Source organism: Falco peregrinus, chromosome 7 (assembly GCF_023634155.1).
Source record: "Falco peregrinus isolate bFalPer1 chromosome 7, bFalPer1.pri, whole genome shotgun sequence".
In the NCBI taxonomy this organism is placed as follows: Eukaryota; Metazoa; Chordata; class Aves; order Falconiformes; family Falconidae; genus Falco; species Falco peregrinus.
The window spans coordinates 48,173,982-48,196,407 of NC_073727.1; the positions used below are offsets into that span (position 1 = coordinate 48,173,982).

At 40.5% G+C, this 22,426-nt stretch overlaps 1 protein-coding gene across 2 annotated transcripts in view; it reads right to left on the reverse strand.

Annotated features, from left to right (window-relative positions):
* The window catches only part of GRM1 (glutamate metabotropic receptor 1), a 197,827-nt gene that overhangs the window by 67,127 nt on the left and 108,274 nt on the right, over nucleotides 1–22,426 (reverse strand). For both annotated transcript variants that reach the window (XM_005230207.3, XM_027796947.2), the window contains exon 3: nucleotides 6,980–7,215. In XM_005230207.3, coding sequence (XP_005230264.1) covers nucleotides 6,980–7,215 — 236 coding nt within the window. The remainder of the gene's footprint in view (nucleotides 1–6,979; nucleotides 7,216–22,426) is intronic.

Consider the following 22,426-nt stretch of genomic DNA (forward strand, 5'->3'; position numbering starts at 1 on the left):
AGGTGCGGCCTCACCGGTGCCGGGTACAGGGGGGCGATCACTGCCCTCGTCCTGCTGGCCACACTGCTTCTGACACCAGCCAGGATGCTGTTGGCCACCTTGGCCACCTGGGCACACTGCTGGCTCATGCTCATGGCTGTCACCCAGCACCCCCAGGCCCTTTCCCACCAGGCCCTTTCCAGCCGCTCTGCCCCAGCCTGTAGCGCTGTGTGGGGCTGGTGTGACCCAGGTGCAGGACCCGGCACTGAGCCCTGTTGAACCTCATACAATTGGCCTCAGCCCATCCAGCCTGTCCAGGTCCCTCTGCAGAGCCCTCCTGCTCTCAGGAAGATCAACGATCCCCTCCCCAGCTTGGTGTCATTTGCAAACTTACTGAGGGTGCACTCGATCCCCTCATCCAGACTGTCAATAAAGATGTTAAACAGAAATGGCCTCAATACTGAGCCCTGGGGAACACCACCTGTGACTGGCCACCACATGGATGTAACTCCATTCACCACCACCCTTTGGGCTCAGCTGTCCAGCCAGATTTTTACCCAGCGCAGAGTACAGCCATCCCAGCCATGAGCAGCCAGCTTCCCCAGGAGAATGTTGTGGCACTAAAGTCCAGGTAGACAATATCCACAGCCTTTCCCTCATCCACTAGATGGGTCATCTTGTTCTAGCAGATCAGGTTCTTTAGGCAGGACCTGCCTTTCATAAACCCTTGCTGGCTGGGCCTGATCCCCTGTTGTCCTGCATGTGCCACATGACAGCACTCAGGATGATCTATCTGCTCCATAACCTTCCCTGGCATATTAGAGGCCTGTAGCTCTCCAGATGCTCCTTCCTGCCCTTCTTGTAGATGGGCATCACATTTGCTAACCTCCAGTCTTCTGGGACCTCCCCAGTTTGCCAGAATTGTTGATAAATGATGGAGAACAGCTTGGCGAGCTCCTCCATCAGCTCCCTCAGTACCCTCAGGGGGATCCCATCCTGCCCATAGACAGGTGCATGTCTAAGTGGGGCAGCAGTTCACTAACAGTTTCCTCCTGGACTGTGGGGGCTTCATTCTGCTCCTCCTCATCCCCGTTCTCCAGCACAGGGGGCTGAGTACCCAGAGGGAAGCTCGTCTTACTGTTAAAGACCGAGGCAAAGAAAGCATTAAGTACCTCAGCCTTTTCCTCATCCCTTGTGGCAATGTTCCCCGCCACATCCAATAAAGGATGAAGATTATCCTTGGCGCTCCTTTTGTTTCTAATGCATTTGTATAAACATTTTTTGTTATCTTTTATGGCAGCGGCCAGCCCAAGTTCTAGCTGGGCTTTCACATCTAATCTTCTCCTTGCATAACCTTGTGACATGCTTACAGTCCTCCAGAGCTGCCTGCCCCTTCTTCCAAAGGTGGTACACTCTCCTTTTTTCCCTGAATTCCAATCAAAGCTCTCTGTTCACTGAGAAATAATCCTTCTCCTCAAAGATCAATTGAATTGATGAATGAATCATGAATTGCCCACTTTGTTCCACTTCGCTCTGTTGAAAAATATCTGCACTGATTGCCTGCCAATGTATTTTTTTGTCCCAGCAGATGAACTGTTGTGAGCATAATCTGATGTTTGCATCAGTTCCATAACCAATTTCGTAACTGTCTCTTGTGGTGCAGAGGACTACTCATCCCACCCAGTTTACATAAGCTACAGAGATTGTATTATCTGCCAAGAGGTGAATAAGGCATTCTGTAAATGAGCAGTTAGACCTCCATAGGAGAGTTTGCACTGTACTGAGTTCTACATTTCTGCATAAGTCTAACTTGCATTTAATTCTGGCCTACGTAGACTCACCAAGTCCAACAGAGAAGTATTTGTCACTGTAGATTTGTCGGGAGAGAAACACTTTCATCCAGGCTGTTTCTATCAGATCAGGGAGGAAAAAAGATCCTACAGAACTGCTGGAAAGGTATCTGAACTCTGTTGCCAGACATACACAGTCTACCACCTAATCTTGCTGTCAGCATACAAGCTCTGTATGATCTCCAGAATGTGGAAAAGGCTGAATTGTCTGATGAACTGAGAGAAGTTGTGACTGTTGCTTGGGGCAGTGCCTGAGGTTGTCTGCTAAGGGAACTTAGCAGGTTCATCCTGAGTTAGGTAGCTTCTTAGCATCTCAAATTCAGAAACAGCTTTTTTTCTGTTAGTGTTAAAACAGCCTGCTCTGTTCTGACATTTCATCTGAAGGGCATGAAGGATGATGTGAAGTTCTGAAGCTCACAATGAGCCAGGGGTCCATGCAGAGTTGCAGGACATGCTTTGTTTCCTAAAGAGAGTAGCTACTACATGAAACACATTGAAAGTACTTTAGTGGCATGGACAGCTTAAGAACAATTCTATACTGGAAGTGGTTTTGGCCTGCTTAGATAACAAGGAAAGTACAGGAGAATGATCATATACAAATACCTCTTTTCTACTGTGGTGCATTGAACTGGGCTGGCAGGCAGGCACCCACCAATCCACTCTCTCATTCCCTCTCCTCAGCTGGATGGGGGATAGAAAATAAAACTAAAAAATCATGGGTCAAGATAAATGCAGTGTAATAAAGAAAAGGCCATGCATGGAAGTGAAGGAGAACAGAAACATTTACTCTCTGCCTCCAACAGGGGTATGGCCAGGCACTTCCTGGAAAGTAGGGCCTCAGTATGTAGCAGTTTCTTCAGAAGAGAAATGCCCCCCACCCCCTCCTTCTTTTAGCTTTTATTGCTGAGCACATCATCATATGCTGTGGAAACTTTGGTCAGTTTGAGCCAGCTGTCCTGGTTATGTCCCCTCCCAACCTCTTGCCCACTCCCAGCCTTTGAGGGCAGGGAGAGGAGGGGGAGAGAGCCTCAGAGCTCTGCAAGTACTGCTCGGCAGTGGCTAACACACTGGTGTGTTTTCAACACTTTTTTAACTATAAATACAAAACACTGCACTATGAGGGCTGCTATGGAGAAAGTGAACTCCATCCGAGCCAGATCCAATACATCTACGTATAAGAAAATTTCTAGGCTTGAATCCTGTTGTGTTGAGGAAGAATATTTCCTACAGCAGAGAGAGAGAGAAGGGGGTGGGGGGAGTAGGGAGAGAGGCATTCCCTTATGAGAGGCATTTGTCTGTAACATTAGCAAAGAATGAGTCAAAAATAGCTCCCACTCATTTGGCTGCCACCCAAGTAGGAAAAGTTGCTTAATTTTTGCAAGAAAGGATGATCCAAAAGAGCAGTCGCTGCAAAACTCTCGATGATCTCCTTCTCTTCCCAAGAATTTGTGCTGCTATGATATAGTCCTAGTACGTTCCCACAAACTATTCTGAAAATAAGGCCAAATGTTAGGCATCCCACAGACTTCACAGAGTAGAACGCACTTGGACGTGTTTCCTTCCAGTAGTGTTTAGACTAGGAAGACTTTTTTTCCCAAAAAATACGCATGTACATTCAGAGCTCAGTGTAACGTGAGAATTCCTGAAGGACAACATCTGGCTTCTCAGGGACTGAATGAGGGAATTCAAGCAGTAATTCCTGTCATCAGAGAAGGGGGATTTCTAGGAACTGGCTTTCCCTTGCTTTGTAGAGAGCCTGCAGTGCTAAGCTAGTGCTGACTCAACAGTAACAGGGTGTGAGAAATTGTGAATGCAGCTGCTGTAATTGCTTGAGGAGAAGTCCTTGCCTATCCATGAATGCTAAAAATTGAACTTTACATTCCAGTAGCAATTCTGAATAAATCATTCGGTAAAGTGATTAGGTTGTATATGAGCAAATTATATCGGGCAGGCAGTAATTGAAGATTCTCAAATACAAAATTTGTAGTTAATCTCCTTTTCACAATGGATAGGTCCAAGTATTCTGAATCTTTTAATAAGGTGGTTGGAGAACAGCATCACCTTTTCTTTTTTTGTTTCTGGCTGCTCCTAGGCAACCCACTGCTGGGTAGATACAAGTACACCTTAATCCCCTAAATATCACAAGTATTTTTGTACTTGGTTTTCTTTTTCATTAGGTAGCTTCCTGAGATGTTAACTTTCCAGACAGGAATGATGAACTTCAGCAGTCTACTGCCTTTGACTTAATTTCTGTCTATGCAAAATTCCACTTCTGGAACACAGAACAGATCAGGACCCAGAGACAGTCACAATGCATGCTAACAATGTGCATGGACTCCTGGGACCACAGGGGACTTAGCTTTTCCCATAACGTGAGACCTTATGTATCTTGTTACAGGAATATTGATGGAATACTGTGAAGTAAGAGCGAAAGATCTGAGATGTAAAGGGGTTAGGGTGCTTGATACCATTATTCAATACTGATAATATTCCTGAAATGAAGCAGTAGTAGCAGCGGTAATTAAATCTGTAGTACCACAAAGAAGTCAGAACTTCATCTATTGATACTTTTAATGGATTTCAAATATTAGTGCTTATTATTTATTGAGCAGTATGGATTATCTCTTTCAAATTTGTGCATGGATCTACTTTGTGAAGGAGGGAAGAAGCAATTCTGACTTCCTGACTCCTTTTTCTTTCACAGAGAGTTTGTGAAAAGGCCTGTTTCCAAACCTGTGAGAGGCAAAGAAAGCAGTTTCTTGGCACTATCATAGTTAGACCTACTTGGAGAGAAAGGCTCCACTAGCAAGCTTTGAAGCTGTTAGTATTTGAAGTGACATTGTTAACCCTGAAGAAAGGTCAGATAAAGATACATGTGCAGAAAGCTCTGGTGGTGCCAGACAGTCACCAGTCAGCTCTGTGCAGTTAAATAAAAATAAATACAATATTTTATTGCCCCCAGACTTACGGGGGACATGTAGGTCTCTTGATTCTCTAGGTATGCAATTATTGGGAATAGATATGTTGTGGTGATTCCCTTTGGTGATTTGAGATGTTTATGAACTTCTTAGTTGTGTGTGACAAGTCTGAGGGTTAGTGTTACCACCAAATCTAAGAGCTGACTGATTTTCAGCAAAGCCTAAAAAGTATTGTACATTTTGAGGCTTCATGCAAAAACTTAAAGCTTTTTAGAGGAAAGATGTCCGAGTGCCTGAACTGTGACTATTAACTGTCAGAATCTACCAATATAGACAAATGTTTTTATGTTTCATTAGTATTATCAGAATGTAGTGGTTCCTGTCTCTGATACCTTACACCTTGAGAAGCACAGAAGACCAAGGCAGGCATGTTACAGCACCTCTGCAGCACCCTCTCCAGTGTCTGGTGGCTTCAGCCTTAGAATGTCCTGAGCCAGTTTGGGGTGGGATTTTTTTTCCCCAAGAAACAGCCCTTATTGGTTATCTTCTGTGAATTTGTTTCACTGCCTTTTGGCTCAAGTTTAGTCTACAGCAACCACTGTCTGTAAACTGATCTGCACATTCTGTGCAGAAGTATCCCATCTTGGCCATTTTGAACTTCACCACCTGGCATTTGCCTTTGATGCAGCAGATTAAGAATGACTGTGCTGGTTCAGACTGAAGTTTTTAGTTTCATAACCAAACAGAGGCTGGATAACAAATTACCTGTGTATACAACAGCTGCTGAGATTCTTCAAAATGAGACTTTTTTATAGAATATCAGCATGAAATCTATTTTTGTGAATAGAATGAACAAAAAAATTGCAATCTTAAGCTTCTTAAGAAACAAGGCTATGCACTTGCACTGTGCATCAGTCATTCACCTTCTCCTTAGTAATTTCTGCCCATGTGGGTTTATATTAACTCCTTTGCCTGAGTTGAAGCAGTCTCAAAACCAATTAAATATATATACCATAAATCAAGATTTTGGTAGAGTCCATAGTTAATGACTCCTTTGAGGAAAAAATATCAGTATAACCTCAACATTTATTTAGCCCGTCTGGCTTGCCATTAGCCCATCAGTACCCAGATGGTCCAGCCTGGCTACCAGTCAGTACATCAGGCCAATTTTGAGTCAATGACAGTATTTGATGATATGTCTCAGCTGTTAGTAAGAGAACCTGGGGGAAACAAAAGGTAATGTGGAAGCTGTTGTTCGGAAGTGTTACTGATGGAGAAGGGAAGAACCAGAAACACTATAGGAATTCAGCTCAGGGAGCACATGAAGACCAACTGAGATTACTGCTACAGGATCGAGGCGGTGCACAGGTAAAGAATAGGACAGAAATCCAGGGGAAGTCAAGCTTCATTAGTTTTGTTGCTAACGGACTAACTTCCTTACTATCAGAGTACACATTTTTTGACTAGAAATCAAAAATTTACTAACTACAAACAAAATATTTAAAAAATTATTCAGCAAGTATTTCCAGAAAAGTGATCACCTCTCTCACTCAAGTTCCTAATAAATTTAATCATAGTGAAATATTTAAATTATTTTCTTAGATTCTGCCATGGAAGAAAAAACTCATCTATGCAGAGATACACTTTTCTTGCTATGAGGTGAGCTTTACTTCTATTTGTAGGACAGTGTGTTTTTTTTATAAGTGCTCCATAGTGAAAACAAACTGTAAATGTTTTAATGGGTGAAGAAAAGTAAGGGCGAAACAGATGACTGGCCAATTTTAAGACTCATCAATTTTCCTTAGAATTTATTTTCTGCCGTAATATTTTCTATGAATTTCCTGATTATTATTCAGCTTATCAGAAAAAAATTGACTTTGAGGAAAGAAGTTTAAATCTGTTCCTGCTTTTGTTAAAACTTAATGGTTGCTTATTTTTTACAAACTATATTACAAACTTGGACACTTTTGGCAGCCTCAGCATAGCCATAAAACATGAAAAGGAACAAATCACTCTGTAACAGAGCAGATCTAAATTGAAAGGAGGCTGTGCAACCAGTGCCAGACATATTCCCACCAGAGCTGAGACTTATATACATACAATTTGGGGCTGGCATGTTTCACTGGTGATTTATACATTAAAAAAACCACAACAAACCAAACAAACAACAACAAAAAAAGAAACCCAAAGACATTTTTTTGCCAGAGCACAGGAAAATAGCTGACAAATTACCAGTGCAGTTCTTCTGGAAGTTGGGATTTTCTAGTGGGTGCCCCGGGATGCGACATTGAAATCTGTGCTGCCAGAACTCAGGAAACCAGGGGTTGCGGGTGTTGGTGTCCAGACGTAGCTTCAGATAGTAGTCATCAAATGCCAAGACCTCTGGAGACTGCAGTTTGATAGTGATGCCTCCATTTGCTTCAGGTTCGTAACCTTCAATAACTTCATCTCTGTCTGCCCAGCCATCACTGAAAAGAGGGAAAAACCCGCTTATTACACAAAGACAGAAAGCTTGTTTTGATAAAGCAACCAGCTAAAAGCAGGCCAGCACCCTCAGAAACAAGTGATTAAGGGGGAATCTAAAAGTAAGTCTAAAATTCAGGCAGAGAGGGAAAGAAGAAAGCACAGTGATGGAGACTTGTAATGAACAGTCTGACTGATTTCATGCAGAGTCCCCATTAACCCATCGGGAATGATGAGGATTTATACTTGTCCCTCTGGAAGGTGGTTTTGGGCATAGCTTCCGGTGTGATGTCTTTATTACTGAAGAGATTCTGCCTTATTTAGGCTGTCCTGTAAGGGGTGGAAACTGAAAGGATTAATATTGATGGAAAGGAAACTGAGCCAGAATCCTGGGTGTTTTGCAGAAGAGATCTCAGCATGCACAGATCTTATAGCTAGAAGAGTAATTCAAATAAAACATAAAGTGAGAAATGCATTGTGTTGGAAGAGAATAGAATAAGAATACTTGATAAGGTTGGCCAAACTAAAAAGAAAACCACATGCTATTCTTGCACTGCATGGGATTTGTGATAACATGCTTTTTTTCCTCTCTTCTTTTTTTTTTTTTTTAACAAACAATGCCTTTCTATTTTACTTCTCTGTTTATTCATGTAAAAGATACTTTCAAAAACCTGAAGATAAAACTCTTTCTCGACAACGTTATTTCATGTAAAGTCTATTTTTACAGGTTTGAACAAAGTCCATTGAGCTTAGCATCTGAGTTTTGGTTTAGTTCTTTTAACAAGAAGTCCATTGATTTAGTGTCATTCTCCAGTTCTTATTAGGGTCCCCAAAGAACAGGGCTATTACAGTCTAATTTAAGTGCAAATATACATTGGCCATTGCTTAATTTTAAGATGCTGGGCATGTCATGAGAGAAACAGATTATTCTGGCACCTCAGATCTAGCTCTATCCACTCAGAATCAGATCAGTGGCACTGCTGCTGTGAAAAGCAGACAGATGAAGCACTTTCAGTGGCAAAAAGCTCAAGAGGAAAAATGCAGCTAACCATGAAAAGAGAAGTCTCTGGTTCGCCCAAAAGAGTGAACTCCAGACATCCTGAACCCCAGACAGACTGGAAGCAGGTCCTTGTTAGGAGTCTCTTACACACAGCCTTGAGAAGAGCATCGGAGTGCAGACCATACCAGCTGAGGGCATTTATGAGACACTCAGCATAGATGTGCCTGGGACTCCACAATCGAAAATTGACAAGATTTGAAGAAGCAAGCTCTGTCACAGTCCTAGTCAAACAGGTGCAAAGTGACTGTGCATTGGGCATGTGTGAGTCTTTGGTCCTCAGCCATCACACTAAGCAGCTGCATGGTTCTCTCACATTAGCTGCTGCATCTGTGCTGTAGGCACCTGGGAAAAAATGGCAGGTCTCCGTGAAAATACAAGAAAGCCCAGATACTGAATGCTTTCTATATGGGACACACAACCCAAGCCTCTGTTACAGGAAGCTATTTAAGACATGGGTCATCTGGCAGCCCACTGAGTGACTGATCAACAGATTCCTTTCAGCCTGTGCCTGGGGACTCACAAAGCTATACTTTAACACAGCACTACATGACACCTCTGAGCCAGGATTTCTTCTTTGTTTCCCCCTTTGCCAAGACCTTGCTGCCGAACTGCCCAAGTTTTCTGAGCTTACAACCCACTGACCAATATCTTCATATAGCCAATCAGCATGCGATACACGTGTATGCATGTTGCATCTCATACGTGGTATAAGAGTGGAGAGCAAGGGGAGGTGCAGGGAGTAGGTCACGAGAGGGAGGCAGTGATGGCTGAAGATACCTGCTGCGGAACAAGGGTGGGCATGATGTACTATCCCAAAGTGACTGTCTCTGCCAGGCTGAACCTGGCAGCATCTGCTGGGTCACTTCTTCCCACAGCCAGTGGTGCAGGTTACCCAGCTGCTGCCCTTGTACCAATATAGCTCAATGATAACTGTGTGGCACAGCCTTGGCCTGACAGCTGCACTTGAATTGCCACAGGAGTGCACAGAGTTCAAAAGCCTCAATTTGTCCATCCTGCTCCCTGCCCCACTGGACTGCCTTGAGTTTTGCAGAGGGCAAGAAGGCACAGTTCATCCTCTCTGCATCCCCCTGCTCCTCACTTGTCCATATGCTGAGGCCAGCGAGTAAAAAGTACCATGTACTACGCACCCCTGACTACCTCACACAACAGACCACGGTCTAAATAACCCTACAAAGGTAAAACCACAAAAGCAAACTTTCTAGACTTCACAGAATTCAAGCCACAAACTATCACCAGAGTGGAAAAAAAGACATAATATTTATTTCTTCTTATGTGGGGGAAAAACAAGCAAGAGGTTATTCTTATAGCATAAGTAATTGGGTCTTAATTGCATGATTACTTCAGTATTTGTCACAATGTTTATGGCTTGCAAACTGTAGACTCAAGCAGAAACATTAGTGAGTCAAAAAGACTAAGTAAATTGGGCCATTTTTTACAAGACTTTCTAGAAAGGAGGTAGTTTCTCTGCTGCTTGGATTCCTACCAGCCAAACATTAGAGTGATTTATTTCCCCTTCCCTGTAACTCTGGCTTGGAAATTTGCCACATTCACTCTGAAGGCAAAGCAGAGCAATTCTGCAAAGGCAAGAGAAAGTGTATTTCAAGTTCTTTGAGGGCAGCTGATGGAAAAGTTCCCCTAAATTGGAACACAGGTTGTCACCTAATGTTTCTTTGTCTCTTTTTGGCCCCAAATGTTTTTTTGTTCTCTTCTAAGCTTCCTCAAATTGTTAAATCTACCTGGTAAGTTTTGTGTGCAGCAAATCGTGAAAAAAAGGCACCAGAATCAGAGGAAAAAGTTTGTATGTGTGGAAGTTCATATGGGAGCTTTGGTCTACTTTCAGCAATGTCAAGGAAGCAAAAAGGAGTCCTCTGGTCTCTTAGGGGACATCTGCCATCCTGGAAGCTGCAGGCTGGCTGTGCTAAAAGGTATCCTAAGGGGGCCGTACAGCCCTACCAGCAGCCATGGGAGGACTATCAGAGACTAAGATACTGTTATAATTTCTGCCTATATTGCTTTTTGCTATTTATATATTAAAAAAGGGGGGGGAGGTGAGAGGAGGAAAAGGATTCACTGGGAACTGTGCATCCTTAGTGCCATATAAATAAATGGATAGCGTTCCAGAAGACACTGTCAAAAAAAAAAATTGACATTTGTAATGCTGGGCAACAGCACGATACTGAAGTCCAGATGACAGTATGCATGTCAGTGGCAGAATCACAAGACCAATAGCTGATTCAATGGCAAAATGAAGTCTCATTTAAAAACAGGCAGTGCATACTATTCTTTTGTTGTCAGAATTGAGTGCTTTCCACCTACTTTCCTTCTTTTATCCTGCTGAATAGCAAGTAGCACCATACATAGCACTTTTTGGGAAACCATCTTTCTGTGTCTTTACTGCAGATTTCAGGAGGTGACCCAATATCCATCACCCAAACTGCCTTCCCTGATGAGTGCCCACGAGTGTTTCGTGTGACAGTCTGGCCTTGAAACGTGCCAGGTATCTCGTGCAACAGTTGGTCTGAAGCTCTGTGAGGGGGTTGAAAGTGTGAAGTCACAGTGAGGGAGGGACAAGCGTGTAGGAGTCAAACCAGAAACCACTCTGTCTGCTCTTAGGAGAGAAAGAACTGCTTTTGTTACGGTTTCGTAGTGAGTGTTTATAACAACCAGAATGGTCACTGATATCCTGCAAGCTACTCTCAGTCCAAGTACCAGTCTGGCAGCTGACATTCATGATGCCAAATCCCAGTTTCAGCATTCAATCACAAACAAAATCAGACAGAAAGGTAAAAAGCCCAGAGCTACCCAATCTAGCTTCAGAAGTCCTATTTCCCATTATCACAGGCCAAATCTGAAGAATCAAAGCTATTTTTGTTTTATCCGGTTTACTATTCTGTTAATTTGTGATAATGGATGTCTCCGAATTGTGGCTTAAGCATTTTAGCCTCCCTATATTTTGTGAACTACAGTCATATATATTCTTGTGATTGAAACACCAGGAGAAATGTAATGGATTTCCAATTTCCTCTCCTCTTCCAAACATGAACACTGTCAGCTGCTTTTCACAAGGGCTGATGAGACAACCAGCAATCAGGCTTTCTATTTTCATCTCCTCAGGACTTAACTCAAACTATGCTGCAGCAGCTCTGCTCTGCCTCCCAGAACAGCACTCAGAATTACTTTTTCAGATGCTTTTTCCACATAGGCAAACATGCAAGAAGTAAACATGATTTTTTTTTTTTATGAGGACTACCTGCCCTGTGATTATTGTGGTGGGAGGTAGCATCCTTGCAAAGGTAAAGAAAATGAAACACATTTGTCTGTCGTGAACACTGACTGGCAATTTGATCCCTGTACCCTTACAATGTTTGACCTGACTGACCAAAGCTGTGGAGGGCATCTGACTTGGACTCCTCTGTCTGGAGGGCTGCTTCATTGGCAGCTTTGTCAACTCCCTCTGCATTAGCTGAAGTAATGTTTTCTTAAGAAGTTTGCATTCATGATAAGATTTTTTTCTGCTGTATTGGCCAAGTCATAAACTATATAAAAGAAATTAAGAGCAAAAAGCCCTTTATAAATGCTAAATGAATTATTTTTTGCAATAATACTTTTGCCTACATCAGATATTATTGTCATTATAAAACCAAATAAATCTATTAATTATTTATTTTTTTTTACAGGTTTTGTTTCTGCCCTAGTGGATACTTTTATCCACTTTGAAAACAATGTTACATGTCACTATACCTATGTAAATTGGGAACATTAGTTTCAAACTTTCATCCTTCACAGAGGTTCCCTGCAGATATCTCTCTCAGGCAGGGTAGCAGGGCACCAGGTAACCATAACTGTCACACAAAAGGATCAGTATCTATATTCTTGCCTTTCTCTCTTTTCCACAAAAGTAAAGCCCATCAATGTACTTTCCTTGACACATCAATATACATCCCTGCAAAGCATGTTTCTGAATGCCTTCTTACCATTGCTCCCAAGGCTGCCAGCTAGCCTGCTGTTATGTTAAACTTTAATAGATTTAAATACGAGGACAGAACCACTCAAAGAATTCAACATTCAGTGACGAGTCATGCCATTTTGTTATATGTCAGTGTCTTTATTTTTCAGGAGAGTTATATGGGGGGTTATATAAATAAAAGGCTGGACATTTTACTTGGAAATTGCTTTTTGCAAAACCATCTTTCTGTGTGGTGGTCAGACACTGCTTATTTAGAGGCATTTCAAAATGCTACAAAACCCCAGGTAGTGATAAGCAGAGTTTAAATAAGTTATTTGTTTCTGATAAATGTCAATGTTCCGGATTTCAAGAGCTGGTCAGACCTGGAAGCCTGAAAATTCCGTTTTCTCTTTTTATAAAAGTCTTCTCTGACGCTGGAAAATCCAGCACGGATTCTCCTGCCTGAGTGCAGAAGTTGTGCAATTGTGAAGGCCTCCTGCCCGCTCTTCTGGCAGAATTGACAGAAACTCAGAGCTCAACATAAGGTCAACCTGGAAAGTACCAGTGTGAAATAATTTCATAGGCAGTTCCATCAAAACTGTCAGTGTTCCTATTTGGTATGAGCACAGGTGGCAGAATCAGTCCTGGAGTAATTTGCAGGCAGAACTGTGGCTGGCAGCTCAGCTGCCCTCCTCTGGGAGTAGACTTTTTAAAAAGTTTTTATTTTGCCAGCCTGATATATTGAAAAGAAAACACAATTATCTTATTGTGAAGGAGGATGGACCTATTCTCTGGCAATAAGGAACTCTACCAAAGATATTCAGTGTCTGTGCAATACACTCCTAAAACAAAAGGTGCCACGTAAAGAAAATTGAGACTGTCCAATACTCTCAAGTCAGCAACTAGCAAAGTGACCTCCTTAGGCTTATGCATTATCAGTCAACCCCAGTAGTCACCAATGTCAGCTGAAAGGTGCTGATCCATATTGTTAATGAGCATTATTTCAAATGTGGGAGACAAAAGGCCTTTTTTGCACTAACTCGTTCAGCTGATTCACCAGTACTACAAACTTATATTGAAAGGTGGGAGAGCTTTCCTCATTGCCAAGCCATGAATTCTTAAAAAGCATAGTTTTACTTTTACACATCTGACAAGTCCTAGCAATCTTAGATTAGTCCTATGGCTACAGGTAAGCCTGTATCTCACTGCTGGCAAGACCAGGCTGAACGCCATGCTATAACCTGAGGCTTGCTGAGCACTGACCGGCCTCCTTAAAACCGGAAGAATCAAGTGCACTAAATTTTATCAGATGAAATTAAAAAAAAAAAAAACCAAACCAAAACAAAGGTAATATAGGCCAGTAGTTTTGCTCCTGCAGGCATAGATGAAGGTGGGAGTCATCACCTTCCCAAGCTGCAGCAGGTAATACAAGGTACTGTGGGGTTTGTACTTGTTCCCTTTCCCCACAGCCTGTGCTGGGCTCAAATGTACCTTGAATTCCAACCTTTAGATTTCTCCTAGTTGTTGACCTTCATAGGTCGGTCCCGACTCAAATCCACTGAAAGCATCATGGGAATATCAGCCTTGCACACTGGAAGCAGGAAAAGAAAACCACTGAAGCTTCTTCTGGGAGGGCAACGGGAAGTAAAAGCGAGAGTGAATATTGCTGCCTTGACAGTCTCATGCACACAGACAAAAGAAGGTACAAGAGGAGCATTTAGTACCAGGCTGTGCAGTTACTGATTTCAGACTTATAACTCACAGAGTGCTACTATGCCACTGTGGATCACAAACCTACCATGGACTATAGATTGAAAAGCATGTCAAACCTAATCGGGGATGGGGCTGGACATCTCAAGATCACCAGTGTGACTCAGGAAAAGACCAGTATGATTTATCAATTAACCCTGCTCCCTTTGAGACTGCTACATGTATCCATCATGCTTTGAGCTCCAGTGTCCTACAGGAGGTGCTATTCAGAGAGAAATTGAAAGATGAAGTTTAAAAATAATTCCCAAGGCTGCTTTCTGCAAGCACTTTTTCATATTTCTTAGTAAATCTTCTGTTCTTGCCAGGTTCTGTTTCGTAACATTGCATACACAATTTTTCACTTCCCATCCATGATCACCAAAGGTGAGCAGTGACAGTAGCCCATTAGTACTTATAATTTACACAAGCAGAAGCTGCTGATAAAAGCTTCCAATTTTTATTTAGTGAATCACTGGCTTTTTTTGAATGAGTGACACTGTAAAGAATGTAAGTTGATAAATGATAGGTCATTATGTTTCAAATTATTATCATTCACTTTTGTGTCAGTTTCAGAGTTTTTGCACCATTCATTTAAAAAATGTAGATTATAACCTCATGGACCATGATGGATTGTATTTTGCAAATATGTATTTAGGAAGGTTTTAATTATTGTGTGCGGTGCATACATTTGCATGTAATTTACATAATGTAATTTAACTGCCTATCATGCAGGCATTATCTTTGGGAGTGTTTACTGTGAAGATTCTTGACATGTTTGGCATGTGCAGCTTTTTGTAAATGTAGTTGCTGCTTTTATGCAGGAAAGGTTTTACCATTCTCAAGGGTGCACAATGGTGCATATCTTGGAAAATCAGCAACCAGACATATATTCTCTAAGGCAATAACTGATTTTTCAAAAGGTGTACACATGCTTTCACCCCAGACTGACAAGCAGATTGAATCCTTGCTCTGCATACTTGAAATTCATGCAAGGCATTGTGAAAGCGCATTTTTTTCCAAAGGAAAGCACATGTGTATGGAGAGTATCCAATTTTAAACACACAAGTACGAAGCCTTTCACTTAGCACTGTGCTTCATATAAGGTGCTCCTAGGCTCCAATATGTGCAGCCAAATCCAAGATTTTTAATACCTTATTAATACACCCAAATCTGAAAATCGAGAACTTTACCTTTGCTACTCTGTACAAGTTCCTGGGGACTTTTTTTTCCCCTTGCTGCTGCTGTGCTACAAATTATGTGCAACACTTGGTTGAAGAATGAATATGGATATTAAGAGGTAGTTCCTGATATGGAGAACTCAACTGTAGTCCCTTTTCAGGGGGGATAGTTAGAAAGACACAATTTTGTTAAGACTTCCATTTTGCCTGAAAGTGCTGGAGACTGAGGTCTTTTCTGTGCAACCATGCAAAAGCATAAAGAAGAATAGAGTGCTTCCCACCTCCGCTCCAGCCAGCTACAAACTACTTCAGCCTCTGGGCCAGATCTGAAGGACTGGCAAGTGAGATAGCATATGGAGGGAAAACAGGATGGAATTACATGGAAGGGTACAGGTGTGCTTACAGGAAAGAGAACAGGTTAACACATGGCCCTCTCTGCTCCATGTCACTTCAGCAGAGTTGCTGGATGTTTGCATGTGAATTTGTTGCACTTCCTAAAGGATTAGTTCAGAGATGTCTTCCTTAACCACAGACAGAAAAAGGAGAAGCACATTTCCTTTCTTCTCTCCTTGCTTTGTTTGTTGTGATACCGAGGAACATAAACATCTTAGAATCACATTCCTGTCTCCATTTTCACACAAACTGTGCTGAGCTCAAAAATACCTTGAAGTCCAACCTTTAGATTTCTTCAAGATGTTGACTTCTGTAGGATAGTCCAGAATTTTCCTTCAGTCATTTATAGCCTTATGTGACTCCTTCAAGCCATCCCTTACTGTAACCATCTCATATGATAATGCTTAAAAATATACACAGTTTATAGGCCTTTTTTCAATGGAAGTCAAATTTCAAACATACAGAGCTAAAGCAGATGTCGTACATCTTGCATCAGTTTGCTATTACTCGTGTGCATATATCCCATTTCCATACCTGTACAGGGCTTGTGGAATGCTATTTCTACACTGGTGCTTGAAAACTGAAGGTTTACACACACCTTTATGCAGGAACTGCTTATTGCTTTGGTAGCCCCTCAATGAAACCATGTCTGCAGAGGAGCTGATAGTCATAAATAAGAGCCTGCTATCCATTCCATTCCAAAGCATAGTAACATGGGCCCCAAAACATCAGATGGAATAAAATTAAAAACAAAAGGTCAAATATGATTAAACCTACAATAAAATCTCAAAACTTGTGATGCTATCAAAGCTAATATATATTAGAATAATATTTCCATAAACAGCTGTTTCCATTTCTACCAAAGCTATTTTAAATTTGGCCATATCTGCCATTCTTTTTCACTTTCTGTGGATACATGAACATTCAGATTACTTGAATGTTTATGAATAAGAATTTCCACCCAAATATCTATAAATTCTTCATTTGAAATTATATATTGGTATGGAAAATATCCAATTCATACTATACTAGTGAGTCACCTAAGCACCTAAACCTTTCCAGTGAGAGAATCAAGTAATACTTGAAGGTTTTCATAGACTGAATAAAGTAAAATCATTAGACTTCAGCAACCTAACACAACCTTGCATTGTGTCTACAATGAATAGCTTATGAACCACTTGCAAACCAAGAAACCAATGAATAATTTGAAAAATGAATTCACCTCGAAATCAAGCCATCTTTTCACAAACAGTTGCTGAACTTTAAAATGGGCGTAATGCCTTGAATATTTTTTTAATAATCCACTATGTCCAGGTAATACTATGATACTTGACCCAAAGCAACTGTTACAGAACATTTGAAAAATACATAAAAGTATTATTTAATCTTCTGCATTTATAGCTGTCTTAATGTCATAAGTGTTATTTTCTATCTGTGTAGCTACGTGAAAAAAGAATTCTAAGTACAATCATCTGCCTGTCTAAACCAAACCCAGTTCAACATCGGTCAGCTAACCTCTACGCCTTAAGAGCATCTGCCTTATCAAGCAGAACTAAAATAGGACAGTAGCAGCCTTTTAGGCATTTAGTTGTCTGATATCCAACCCATATTAAATCAAAATATGTCCAGAATATAACTGGAAACTATTGGTCAGATGAACCACTGAAGTGCACCATCTTGTCTGAATGCTACTTATTAAAGACTAAATTGTAAGTTTATCATTCAGATTGTTCAAGTGTTACTACTCCTAGGTATCATGCTGGCATCACTGAGGATGCCAGATACTAATGCAAAGAAAAGGTGCACACAGGCTCCTGCTAGCATGCAGCAGCTGAATGGGATTACACTGCATCCTATAGTGACCCCTTTTTGTGGCATCTAGGGCATAGAATAGACATAGCAAGACGCATACATAAATTTAGTTTGTGTGCAGTGATACCTGCCTACCAGCCTGACTACCTAGGAATTAGAAAAATTACCTATTGAATCTTTTTCTTCTATTAAAAATGTGATTAATATGCAGACTTATATTGTTCTCCCAAACACTTGGATAAGTGGAGATTTTCCAAAGCAATAGGTTTTCTTATAAGTTATGTTAATCAGAAAGGTATATTTAAGATATTATAAAAAAGGATAAAACTCACTAATCTGTTATAAACATTAATAAAACTTGTGAAGTGAACAGATGTACATTTAGAAAAAGAGCAGAGTGATTTGCCAAAATCTTGCTCAGACTACTTGTATTTTATAGGTACTTGAAACAGACTTAAAGTTGCAGAAGTAAAATAATTCCATATACTTTTACTATAGTCAATCCAACCTGTAACTAAGTAAATGTGGGCCTGAAATGAAAGGCCTCCACTCTTCAAAGTGTCTAAATTACTAAATTATCAAATGAATGCACAATATAATCAGATTCATTTCAAAATGGATGAAACAAAGAACTATTCTTTGTTAATTCTGTACTGGAGATTGAGGAGGCAGCTGATTTTCTTCTGGATCCCAAGTTTTACTTGAATTGGTACACTTCTTCCAGACAATAGGTATGAATAACTTTTCTGATATCAGATATTTTCCTGATGGAAATTCCTCTTAATACTCATCTTTCCCAAGAAAGGATGGAGGCTTTGCTTCTGGTGTAGATGCTATGCTTTTAACCTTTATTTGTGCAGTTATGGAATAACTTAGGTTGGAAGAGTTCCCTAAAGATCTTATAGATCAGTAAGCTACATGGTCTGTGCAATCTCCCTTCAAGCAATTTGGCTCATTCCTGTCATTGTCTTCAGGTCATTAGAGGAAGTACAAGTCATGTAACTAGGGAGTCAACAAATATGAAACTATAACTAGAGCTTTACACTTTTCTTTAGGAAGCCAAAAATTCTTCTATATTTTATAAATCTATTGACCCCAGAACAATCAAAGTGTTCCTAAGATCATATTTATTAATTAGTTGTGATGTCACAACTTACTAATGGAAACAGAAGTAAGCTTTTTAGAAATAAAACCTGATTTTTTCCGGCTTTTGCACAAGGGCACAATTGTGAAAGAGTGTGTAAGCTGTCTTTTTTCTTACATGACACAGTGACAGAGAAGTATTTTCCTTTTCCATTCATGAATCCAGCCAGAAAAAGAGCAATAAGTATGTATTCACATAAAATAGACAATTGTCACTTTGCTTCATGTGGTAGCAGGAGATATGCAAAGAATGTATGAAAGGCACTGTGCAGAAACTTCCCTTGAATAGAACTGCTGCGTTTATGGGCAAGGAAAGGCGGAAAAGTAAAAGTCAAATAGCATCAGCTAAGGCCTGCTGTCAGGGTACCACACGGGCCAGCTGCCCCCTGAGGGCTGGGGAGCCAGGAGCCAAGCGGGAACCCAGCGCAGGGCAGGTTAGAGCCTCCCCAGCCAGGGCTCAGTCCCACTGTGCCTGAGCCAGGCTAGCCAGGGAGACCCAGACATCGTGGCCAGGTTCAGTGAAGAGTTCAGGTCACTGGGCAGAACATCTGATGGCATTAATCAAAGAGCTGACTGATACCACAGCATAAGCATTCCTTCTGTTTTCAGCTTTTTTTTTTTTTTTGAGTGATTTTAAAAATCTCTTAAATAGAGACAGGAAATACTGCTTGCTTAATGTTTCTATTCCACAACTACAGTTGCTATAGTCACCACAAACATGCAATACGTGTGCAGACAAAAGAGAGAATGACCTTCAAAACAACAAACTGGACCAATTGCCATTTTCTGATGATGAGAAAGAAAAGGAAATTCAAAGCCATGGAGAAGTTGACAAGTCCCCACTGTTATTTCATTTTGCTCTATGGTTGAATGGTATGTGAAAGGTTAAGAATCAACCTCAAAGAAAATAAATCTAGTATATCTCTATCAACAAAATCTGAAAGGAAGTTTCATGAGAACTGGAACACACAGTTATTTCTGGGGAAACATTCGAAACAAAAATATTGTATTCATCCATTGAAATACCAACAAAACCTACAGACCTCAAGGTAAGTCACATGCACATTAAACCAAACCCAAAACCCAAACAAAACCAAATAGTGGAAAAATTAAAGGAAAATGGCTTTTTTTGAATAAAAATACTGTTGTGGGACAAGTGTAAGAACAGCGGTCTGAGTCTTTGAATAGTGTGGGTGCAAGGACTGTTGCTCACAAAAAGATAGAAGAGAAGCAGGAAGAAAAATTTATGTGGCCCTGTCCTCCTCATCAAAAACTCCATAGATTTTGTGTATTATGGCCTGCAAGCTGCAAGTAAAGGAAGACCGCGCAGTTGGTACTACCTCAGGAGAAATCTGGGAAGTGATTAAAAGTCAAACAGGCACAGCACTTTCAGCTGCTCCCTGCTGTCTTAGAAAGGTAAATCATTTGAGTTTTCCAGGCTATCTTTTACCTTCTATGGATGGCTACCTGTGTTTAGTCTTCTACCTTTCTCTTTACATGATTCCTGGTGCATCAGAACTCTCAATTTCCCACCCCACTGAGAACAAAAGCATGGGTAGGCTTAATGTACCCAAACAAAAGGAGTGGACACAGGGGACAGTCTTATAGTAGTCTGAGAATTCAGGAACCAGTTATTCTACTTGAAGCAGATTACTTATCCTTAGAGAATACTGTGGGATTGATTCTGAATCCTCTACCTGTGGTCTGGTAACATTTATCTGAGGGATACAACAGAGAAAAAAATATTGTTCAGCATTAGTAAATATTGGTCAGCTAGAGAAAGGAATACAAGGATAATATACAGGTCACTTTCATCATGGGTCATCACTTTTTCAGAAAGTCCATGTCAGGCAGAACACACAACTGTTGGGAAAGAATGTGGATGTGAAGATAGTTTGAGAGTTCTTAAGTAAGAAGAGTGTATAAATACCTAAACACAGATATATAAATACGTTGGTGATACCATAATTTTTGAGTGACATTATAACTAATGAAGAAGGAAAAGAAGAGAAGTATAAAGTTACTATAGGACAGCCAATGCTACCTGAAATATAAATAGTTCATAATTAACACATATTAATCTTATTTCCAGTTGTAAGGAAGGAAAAATATTTAACTCAGTGCCCCATTTGACAACATTTATGAAACAATGCTTTTTTTGTTTAATTAGAAATAGCCATATATTTGTAAAATTTTTGAAGTTAACTTTACTCTGCAGTTGTTATTGGGGGAAAGAGGGAGGAGGTGGGAAAGCTGTGCAGGTATGAAACCTATGTATCATACATGTAGTAACCACAGATACAAGCCGAAGGGGAATTCACATGAGAAATGTACCCTATTTGCCGATCAGTTTTCATCCTGTGACACTCGCCAAGTCTCCTATGCAGTGATATAGGGCCACTTACTGTCTCCTGTATAGTGACTCCCACTACGGCTAAGCAACCCCTTGTCACCCCACCTTTTCCTCTTTACCATTTGCTTGTCTGTTATCTCCCCAGTTATTCTTCCTTTCTACACTCCATGACCCCCACCCTTTCACACTGTCCAACTCATTGGGACTTCATTCGATGAAAGCTTCTAGATATTGCCATGATTTAAACAACAGAGAAGCATTAAATTCCTTGCCAACTACATAAAGAAAAGGATATTTTTTATCAGCTACTATTATTTGTACTAGAGACAGTATTTCCATGTGCACAGCCAGCTATTGCACACTGGAAACTACATTTTAAACCCTACTGAAATACTACAAAGTAGAAGGATGCCACATCAGTTAAAAAGAATTAGGTGTGAAAGACTGGCATTGTATTAATGGGAAAGTTTTGGCAGAGGAAGAACAGAACTCTCCCTGGAAGACTGACCCAGTACAAAGAATGAGATCACGACAATATTTATTATTTTTTTTTTGGTGAATTAACATCAAGTTTAACTGTGTTACAAGGCAAATGAACTCCAAAATAATATAAATGCATGTTTGTGTTCTGAATAATATTTTTTTAGAGAAGTAAATATATCTGTTTAATAAAATTAGAACTTGATCCAGTATTGGTCAATGAGATGCTTGGACTGCCTAAAATGTAAGTGCTACAACATCATTACAGTTCCACCAGGAACTCAATTATGACTTGGAAACTATATTTTTGCACAGAGAATGGAAGGGAAACTAACCATGTCATGTTGATTGAACTGACATGTCACTCCCCAAAAAGACAGCCTTCTGTCATATTATAGTCATGTATATATGTACTATATTTGTGTGCTATGTAACACTGCCAGCCAAGAAAACAAGGAGGTAAGAAAGGATTTGGGGGGGGGAAGCAATGCATTTAGAATTAAAACAAATTAATATTTGCTACCTAAGTTTTTATTACCTTGGTGGGGAAGTCTCTATCTCAGGACTCAACATCAACAGGCATCAATGAATTTCAGCTTAGGACTTTGTTTTCTAATACCCAAAGAGAGGAGAAGCATGCCTTTGTTATGTGCTTGTCTAATCAATGGCCAGAAATAGCAAGGATTATTTTTCAGGGAAAGTTTGACAGAGAAGTGTCTGATGGGAATTGATTTAGTAAGATAACCTTTTAAAGTGGTATATTCAGGAAATCCTTAGAGAAGCACATACTGGTGTTAATTTGACAGCCTTCTCCATAGATATCTTTTTTCTCTTAAAAGAAAATAAAAAATATGAAGCACAATAGGAAAATACATCTGTTCCTTTTTTTTTTTTTTATGAGATCACAGGTTCTAATTAACCAGGTCTGTATTTTTGTATTGAAATGTAAGCTCATTTAAAGCCAAGGAGCCAATTCAACAATAATGGAAAGAGTTATTGCTGCTCCTTTCTGCTCTCTGACACCACCTTTACCACACCCCATCCCATCAACATAAATCAACCAATATTAGTCCACACTGGT